Source organism: Erpetoichthys calabaricus, chromosome 2 (genome assembly GCF_900747795.2).
Source record: "Erpetoichthys calabaricus chromosome 2, fErpCal1.3, whole genome shotgun sequence".
Classification (NCBI taxonomy): domain Eukaryota; kingdom Metazoa; phylum Chordata; class Cladistia; order Polypteriformes; family Polypteridae; genus Erpetoichthys; species Erpetoichthys calabaricus.
This window is the reverse complement of record NC_041395.2, coordinates 332,158,980-332,168,711: the sequence shown is the minus strand read 5'-3', so window position 1 is coordinate 332,168,711 and position 9,732 is coordinate 332,158,980. Positions and strand designations below refer to the sequence as shown.

Here is a 9,732-nt window from a genome sequence, read left to right as displayed (position 1 = left end):
TCCAAAGTGTTTTGGACTGCAGACCACTCATCACCACTCCTTCTGTGTTTCACTTAACACCATCTGTTTTTTTGTTTTATTTTTTAAATCAGTATTCATGTGAAAATGGCAAACAACTCCAAGGAGACTAGCGAGTTCATGGGTCCTTTTATTGAGAAACATCCCCTCCATTTAACTCCTTGTGCCGATTTTGTTGTTTTGCCCAATAAATGCCACACAAGCCGGGCACAAATAGAGCTCGTCCTAGTCGTGCAGCCCCTCCGTCTCTTACTTGGCTGCTATTCCCCCGCGCCGTCTCTGCCTGCTGACTCTCAGGCCTGGGGGGCTCACACTATCCCGTTTCAAAGTCTTGCCCACCCAGTCCTTGACCCTTGCAGGGTTTATGTTTGAAGGTCCCTTGAAGATGCTGTTCTGGCACAGAGAGCTCTCAGCTTTTGTCGTCTTCCAAAGGCAGAACATCGGAATCCGCAGAAGCAGCGGGTGTCAGCGGCCACATGGCATTAAGTGAATGGCGTTGCCGAGTTGAGTTGACATCAAGGTGGACTTAAAAAAGGAGTAAAGTTAGATGGGAGAGAGAGAAAAAAAACACCATGTCAGAGTGGAAACCATCAGTCCGAGCCCATGGGACGGGAGCGGAAGGAGTAGTGCAGGAGTAATGGATACTGTGACTCGGGACTAGAAAGTCGCTACACAGGCCGCTAATCCGACTTGCCCACGGACGTCTCAGGTCGTGTTTCATGGCATCCTCCGGCGACAAGATCAGCTGAAGTTGTGCGACGTGACATTGGCTTTTGGTGTTCATGAAACGTACTCAACTTTTACAGAAAATGAACAAGTTCAACGGTGACATGAATTACTCTGAACCGTGTGTGATCAGGACAACATGCAGACCCCGGACACCAACACGTGAACCCTTGACCGAGACTAGGACCCGTCTGCCCCGAGCTCTGTGCGGGTGGCCCACACAATCCAGGGCTTGGGGTGGGTCACAAACAAGGCAGACACTTCAGAAAAGCCATCTTTTTTTTTTTTTTTTATTCATACATTTTTATATTAATGAAGCAAAATAAAAATACTTAAGAAAACAAAGTTAAAACAGCTGCAGAAAATAAATTTGATTATAACCAAAAGTTCAAGTGCAATGTGTTCTGATGCAAGAGAGCGAGCGAGATCTAAAAAATAAATCTAAACAGCTAAATAAAATTTCATAAAAACACCAAAAATATAAATGAATTAAATAAGATTCCCCACTGCTATACTGTTGTCCTAAGCTTTTGAACATCCCAAGCATGAAGGTCAAGGTGTGTGATTCTCACCCGTGTCTGAGCGATGAGACCCCCGAGTTGTTACTCCAACAGGCTGCTGCCATGGCTGTATTAGCTCTTCATTAAAACTATAAGCCCCTCACCAGGATTTCATTTTGTTCTCAATTTTTGCTGATTTGGGGGGAAAAAAAGTCGAGCAGCATGAGAATTGCCACCTTTTCCTCGTTATGTGCTTATAAAGTGTGAGGCTGTCCTGCCCGACTCTCTCTACAGGTGGGCTACAGGCCATGACGAGAGCCGCACACATTCAGCGCTATGGCACCGAGATGGGCACACCAAGCAGCATGCAGAGCCGAACTCTCCTGAGTGGCCAGTCAACCTTAAGCTTAAAGTTTGTGCGCAGAGGAATTCACAAACCCCCACTTCCATAAGGAGTCTGGGGAGCAGCTGACCATTTTTCTGAATCCCAATATAATTTGGTATCCTGGAGTCTCAGTATTGTGAAGCACACAACAGCGTCTGAGCAGATCTTCAGCTCAAAGCCTGGATAGACTCCTTGGGTATTAAGTGGAACAGAAACGTGTGGCACAACAGACGTGGACCACCACCATAATCACTCTCCAAAAATCAGCTCAAAAGCAACACACGCACCGTAATATAGGCCAAACCTTAAAAACAAACAAAAAAAAAAAAAAATTAAATGAAAAAGCTCCAAAGCGATTCCTGCCCTGAACTGAAAGGGTACGTGAAGAGTCTCTGTACTGATTTACTACATTCTTCAAGTCGCAATAGTGCAAAATCCAACTGGCTAGAAAGTGAGAGTTGTATGCCATTCACTGCTCACCGCGAGTTCCATGCATGTCTGCCTTTGGGAATTTGAGGAGTTGATGGCCCTCAACATCTACCGAGCTCTGCCTTTCATCTTCCTGCACAGCACTTGCAGCTCTGGCCAGCTTCTTCAGTCTTGTGCTGAAATTACAATTCAGACCATTGACTCCGGGGGGTGGGGGGATCAAACTAAATGGGAGAACTGGGACTGCAATCACAAAGCAAACAGAAAAAAACCCAGCGGTTTGAAGTGGAACCTTTGCTGTTTATAATGAGAAGCTCAGCCTTCAGATACGCGTATACATGAATCTCCTTCCAAAAATCACAGAATTGTCCTTTTCATGACTTGGCTGTCCTCCAGTGTTCAGACTTATGAGAAAAATATAAGAAGACGGACTGACATCCTGTGAGACGTCTTTTAGGTCGACCTACACAACAGACTTCTAGGAGTCTCCTAACACCTACTGACTGACGCGTGGAGTGAAATGTAAATGTTAAGAATACAAATCTACTGAGTATACTGCTGACTGAGTTTAACAGGTTATAATTTAAAGAGCTTGAAATTGTACACGGCTTTAAGAGTTTAAATTATTTATACCATAATTAAAATGAAAAGAAAAACAGTACTGAACCATCCCGGTTTAGGCCAGTCTAACGTGCCTTTCAAAATGGAGGGGTGCACATGGACAACATGACAAGACGTACACATGTGCTGCTGCCATTAGCACGACAGACAGAAAGCAGACGTCAGGACGAGGGACGATTTTCAAGTTTGTCTTCATCTGTCCACTAAAACATAATGCAGGAAAACAACAAACCGGATGAACAAATAAAGTGTGTGATTTTCTTTCTTTTGGTCACTCTCTTGCTTTTACAGGCTGCTGTATATCCATCAGTCTACATATATACACACATTTCTAACAATAAAAATAATAAAAAAAAAATAAGTTATACATTATTTCCTAAAACAACTCAATGCAGCTAACCAAGCAAAAAGACAATCTTAATGTTTGAGATCTGGGAAGGGGGGGAGTTGCCAAAAAATCAAAAGCATTCTTATAGATGCAATCATTATAAACTCTCATATATGAAAAGGGTTCTTGCAGTTCAAAGACAAAAATTCTGCTTTAAGAAGGTGAAATGATCAAATCCCAATCAAATGAAGTAATATTAATGCAAGGACTTGGAGACAGAATCCTTTTCAAAGTGTTTTCTCTGTAAATATTACAAATGGCTGTGTTGACCACTGGATCCTGGAGGATCTTAATTTATGCAAATACGAAAGAGGGAAAGGCAAAAAAAAAAAAAAAAAAAAAAAAAAATCTTCAAATATAAAAAGTGCAAAGATAGATTACTTCATATAAATCTATTTGAACACGATTAAAATAGTTTTTATTACCCTATTTGCAAAGAAGGCATGATACTTGAAACACTGTGTATAAAAAGAAACTTCCCTCCTCTTTCCTCTTATTGCACATTGTTAGAATTCACCACCAGGGTGCTGAAGGCAGTATTAAGTTAAAAAATATTAAAAAGCAAGAGATAAGCAAGCATTCAGCCTTCTATTGTTGGGACATTAATCTTACATCAGGGACAGAACCAAGCCATTTCAGCCACCTTTAGAAACTCAAAATGAAAAAGGTTTCCATTAGAAAAGGATTAATTAAAAAAAATGTAAACTTAGTGAGTCTTCTATTAAACAAAATATACAGACAAATATGGAAACGAAGTAATTCTGATGTATCTGTTATTTTAAAGGTAAACAAGACAACATGTCAGTTTTACGGTTTCAGTACTGAGTGATGGCCATGATGCTAAAAAACAGCAAAGGTGTCCCCCTTTCCTTGAATCAGAACACACACCAAATGCATTAGAAAAGTATGAAGGTTTGCAGACAGAGCAATGTCTTTGTCCTAAGCTTGCCTGTTTTCTATAAAGCAGCAACCAAATAAGGTCAAGGGAACCCAAGAAAAGAAGGGTGCAAACTTAAAGTGTCCATTTCTTCTCTACCAGCTCATCTCAGCTTTTTTCCCCAAAAAACTGCATCGGGGGCTTTGATTTGTAAAACAGGAAGTTGTTGCCCCTGTACACCCATTAAACATTATTCATATTCTGAAGTAACTTCCTATTCCACTTGCATTCATGTGGATTTTGTCTGCCCAATCACTACTCCTGCTATGAAACCAGACCTTGACCAATGGAATCTGACCAAAATCGGCAAATAAAGAGCTAACTGAGGTGATAATTAGCAGTTGGTTTACAAAATTCTCTCCCATGTCCACTTTATAGGTATATAAAGAGTAGCATGTGTGCCAGCCACAACTTACTGAGCATCCATTAAACTATCCTGTCCATCATCTGCCATAATGGTTCTCAAGCAAAAGTCACTACAGTTAAAAACAAAGTAATTCGTTTCATACAATATTAACAAATCATACATTAAAAATGGCACTAGCACCATTCTAATCTGTGAACTAAATAAAAAAGGGTAAAAATAAACAGTAAATAAACACTCTCCTGGGCAAAAAACAAGGAAAGCAGAACAAAAACACACAAATGAAAGAAAAGAGACTGAAAAAATAAAACTGTACATGTGTGGATCCTAAGAGTTGGCCGGCAGGCTGAAGTGCCATGGGAAAGCTTTCTCGGTTTCTAGTATGGATGAAAATTCTCTTCTTGCTCAGTCTTTTAACATTTTTAAGTTTTTGAAACATTTGATTGTAAGGTCTACTGTCTGGTTTCCTTTCTTTATTCACTGGATGATTCTGCCATTTCTTTCATGTCTTGACTATCACTCCTGGGCATCTGTGTGGGAGGTTCATCTCTCCTTGACATGGTTCTGTGCAGAGGAAGAGTTGCTAAAGAGGACCTCTGTGAGGTCATCCATGATGGAGGTTTCCTTTGGGTCCACCAAATTAAATTCCCTTATAAATACAATGAAATGTGCATATAGCGTGTTTAAATGTCCCTGAAGGTCCAGTGCCACAGTCTCCTTAAAGTGAACCCAGTAGATGTGTGCCAGCACATGGAATAAGTATTTACAGATCTTCTTGACTAAGGACTCAAATGAATTGGGAAATTCTTTTCCTGAAATGACAAAAACAATATAAAATATTTAAGAACAATTGGTATTCTCAAATTTGTGTCATGTGCTGCAGTTTTTATGCAAATAAGTACAGCTCACAGGTCTACAGACACAACTGTCAGGCTCAGTTTGTTAAAGATTCATGTCATAGTATTTTACATCGTTCTGCTTTAATACCTAATGCATAGTTCCATACTGCATATTAATGGGCTTTAATGCAAGTTTAAGTTTAAATACTTAAAAAGCTTTGGGAGACTAATATCTGCTAAATGAAATGCAATCAAAGTATCTGTATTCTTCGAGTATAAAAAATATTCAGGAGCCTTACTGTTGACTAACCATGATATTTCCCAGCATTCTTAAACATTTAAAGGAAAGTGCTTGAGGAAGAAGGGGCCCGAGTTGCCTCGAAAGCTTGCATATTGTAATCTTTTTAGTTAGCCAATAAATGGTGTCATTTTGCTTGGCTTTTCTCTACAAGGAAAGTGCTCTCAACTCCTGAATCTGACAATAATTAAAAACAAAAAATAAATTGAACCATTTTAATACTTAGCATTTTAACTAATGAAACTCCAATGTGCTTTTTTAAATGAAATTGTATTGTAAAAATATTACAATTAACAAGCAAAGGCATTTAAACTTTCAAGAGAAACCAACACCTGTACTCACTGCCTGACGAGGACATACTAAATTGGGATGGCAGAAGTAGCAGAAAGTATTTCACAAATATTAAATACGTACCTAGTAACAAGAAATACCTGGTGTAGCAACATAAAAGGGTGACTGGAAAGGAAAAGAAAAATGTTTCTTCTGCACATGAGAACAGTACAACTTTCAGGAAAATGAGGGGATTCTGAAAGTGGTCTGTAAGTGACCCTTCTTGAATTCAGTTACTAATGAAAGTGAATAATAAGCAGTTGTGGAAGGCACACCGAAGTAGCCAATTATGAAATGCTCACATGAAAGGGCACAAATGATAGATAAAAAGGGGTAATTAAATTGTGAAATAAATGCAGAACTAAATAAAAGTCATCTAATTATTATTAAGAAATACAATTTTATTATAATTAAATGCTATATATTTAATTCTTGCAGATTTTATTTTAAAAAGGTCTTATTTTTAAAGACCATTTTTACTAAACAATAGGACATTTCCTAACAGTCATTTTTAATGCCTGTGTGATTTGGAACAGTGCTACTTTTCATGATGGTTTCATCACTTATCAATGAACTTTTTCATACTGGTTAATCAAACCTTTCAGTTACTTTTGCCTCATTGCAGGTAGAAGGCTACCAAAGATCTTTAAGTGTTATGTTTTTTGCATTCACATTAGTGTAGGATTAGGACTAAAATTTTGACTTTGGTATCAGTACCAGCTTTTTGACCTCAGCAGTGGTACCAAAGCAAATAGCTGATAAACACCAGCTTTAGTTTTTTCAGTTTGGCACAAATGACATATACCACAGGCTATACATATAATCTAAAAAAAGGTGGTACCAAAAGTAATAAGCACCAATAAATGCATGAGAATGGTGAAATGCTTGGAAATGCATCTATTTATTGTCCTACATGTTCATAGTTCAACACAAGAAAATCTCTGAGAAGGAACAGGTTGCTTCAATAACACGCAGAGGCTATGATTTTTGTGACCAGTGTTTTGCTATTGCAATCCCTGCTGCTACGAAGATTGTCATTGGTCAGCTCTTTTGTGTGAGCTCATCAGCTTTTATCTTGGTAATTGTAGTTATCAATGCTCCCATGTATTACGTACTACCTAACTTTGCCGGCACCTACTAAGGCGTCTGCATATGCAAAATGAAATTGTGCAGAAGTATCAGCCATGGGGATTTACTCCTTCAGAACAAACAATCATCACTCATTTCCTAAACAATATGTCCTTGTCAACCACTTTAACATTACTTGTGTCTTTCCCTATAGTTCAATGTAAATTTTTGTATTCAAATGGAAGATGATAAATGGAACTAAAAATTATGATAGCTCACATTTCAATATCAAGCCTTTCGTGGTAATTCCACCATACATATTTTTATCATGACACTTGTTTGTTTAATAATTGTTAACTCCAGAGCTCAGGCACAACTCTCCAGCATAACCAAATAAATTTATTTTTCCAAAATAAAAGAACAAACCTTCAAGTTTTCCCACGCAGTCAAAATACATACCATATTTTGTAGGAAAAATGTCTTCGTCTGTAACCAGTTTCTGCACCAAACTCATGACAAAATCGACATACTGTGGGGCTGTGCACTTGGTTTTCTTTCCCCTTTCGTCATACCAGTAGTACTGCCTAGAAAACCAGTGGAATAGAGAGAGAGAGAGAGAGAGAGAGATTAATACTGGTCTGACATCAATCCACTCAAGATTAGCTCCAGTAAGCAAAAATGACAAACTAAGAACAGATCATAGGTGTTTCATAAAAACCTCTGATGAATCTGCTATTTTATTCAATAATGTAATAATAGTATCACCATCATTAACAACTCTGAAAACTACACATCATATTACCAATCAAGATGTACCTCTATTTGATAATATACAGTCATATGAAAAAGTCTAGGAACCCCTCTCAGCCTGCATAATAATTTACTTTCAACAAAAAAGATAACAGTGGTGTGTCTTTCATTTCCTAGGAACATCTGAGTACCGGAGTGTTTTCCGAACAAAGATTTTTAAGTGAAGCAATATTTAGTTGTATGAAATTAAATGTGAAAAAGTGGATGTGCAAAAATGTGGGTCCCCTTGTAATTTTGCTGATTTGATTGCCTGTCACTGCTCAATGCTGATTACTTGCAACACCAAATTGACTGGATTAGCTTGTTAAGCTTTGAACTTCATAGACCGGTGTGTCCAATCATGAGAAAAGGTATTTAAGGTGGTCAATTGCAAATTGTGCTTCCTTTTGACTCCCTCTAAAGAGTGACAGCATGGGGTCCTCAAACCAACTCTCAAAAGATCTGAAAACAAAGCTTGTTCAATATCATGGTTTAGAGGAAGGCTACAAAAAGCTCTCTCAGAGCTTTAAACTGTCAGTTTCAACTGTAAGGAATGGAATCAGGAAATGGAAGGACACAGGCACAGTTGCTGTTAAACCCAGCAGGTCTGGCAGGCCAAGAAAAATACAGGAGTGGCATATGCGCAGGATTGTGACAATGGTTACAGTAGCCAACCCATAGATCACCTCCAAAGACCTGCAAGAACATCTTGCTGCAGATGGTGTATCTGTACATCGTTCTACAATTCAGTGCAATTTGCACAAAGAACATCTATATGGCAGGGTGATGAGAAAGAAGCCCTTTCTGCACTCATGCCACAAACAGTCGCTTGTTGCATGCAAATGCTCATTTAGACAAGCCAGATTCATTTTGGAAAAAAGTGCTTTGGACTGATGAGACAAAAATGGAGTTATTTGGTCATAACAAAAAGTGCTTTGCATGGCCGAAGAAGAACACCGCATTCCAAGAAAAACACCTTCTACCTACTGTCAAATTTGGTGGAGGTTCCATCATGCTGTGGGGCTAGTTCAGGGACTGGGGCCCTTGTTAAAGTTGAAGGTTGGATGAATTCAACCCAATATCAACACATTCTTCAGGATAATGTTCAATCATCAGTCACAAAGTTGAAGTTACGCAGGGGTTGGATATTCCAACAATACAATGACCCAAAAACCCAGTTCAAAATCTACAAAGGCATTCATGCAGAGGGAGAAGTACAATGTTCTAGAATGGCCGTCACAGTCCCGACTTGAATGTTATCGAAAATCTATGGGATGATTTGAAGCAGGCTGTCCATGCTTGGCAGCCATCAAATTGAACTGAACTGGAGAGGTTTTGTATGGAAGAATGGTCAAAAATACCTCCATCCAGAATCCAGACACTCATCAAAGGCTATAGGAGGACAGCGTCTAGAGGCTGTTACATTGGCAAAAGGAGGCTCAACTAAGTATTGATATAATATCTCTGTTGGGGTGCCCAAATTTATGCACCTGTCTAATTTTGTTATGATGCATATTGCATATTTTCTGTTAATCCAATAAACTTAATGTCACTGCTGAAATACTACTGTTTCCATAAGGCATGCCAGATATTAAAAGGAAGTTGCTACTTTGAAAGCTCAGCCAATGAGAAACAAAAATCCAAAGAATTAAGAGGAGTTCCCAAACTTTTTCATATGAACTGTAAGCTGAAAGAAAATTGTGCATTGGCGCTACATTGACTTGTACAAAAAAACGTGGCTTCCCTTACACAGAAAGGACTTTTACATCAAAGCATTCGGCCTCAAAACAAGCACTTTGTTTATCTTGCTTGAGCTGGCATGAAAAGTAAAGCTGGACATCAGAAAGGAATGCAGGTTCATTGTATTTTGTTTCCAGTTCTGTAGAGGCTTAAATATGGCCTGATGGGGGCTGAACATTCTCAAGTGCAACACACTCTGTTCAATATTAACCACGCACTTCAGGAGAAATGAGGCCTGAAGCTGGGTAAATCAAGACCACCGTTTTCCCAGGCATGAAATCACAAGGGAAAGGTCATTAT

At 38.8% G+C, this 9,732-nt stretch overlaps 1 protein-coding gene across 4 annotated transcripts in view; it reads right to left on the bottom strand.

The window, feature by feature from the left end:
• Nucleotides 1–1,005: 1,005 nt before the first annotated feature.
• Nucleotides 1,006–9,732, bottom strand: part of LOC114647335 (MOB kinase activator 2-like) — a 254,024-nt gene continuing 245,297 nt past the window's right edge. For all 4 annotated transcript variants that reach the window (XM_028796030.2, XM_028796027.2, XM_028796026.2 and 1 more), the window contains exons 4-5: nucleotides 7,363–7,487; nucleotides 1,006–5,180 (exon numbers count right to left, since the gene is read on the bottom strand). In XM_028796030.2, the coding sequence (XP_028651863.1) occupies nucleotides 4,912–5,180; nucleotides 7,363–7,487 (394 nt within the window). In that variant the 3' untranslated portion in view covers nucleotides 1,006–4,911. The remainder of the gene's footprint in view (nucleotides 5,181–7,362; nucleotides 7,488–9,732) is intronic.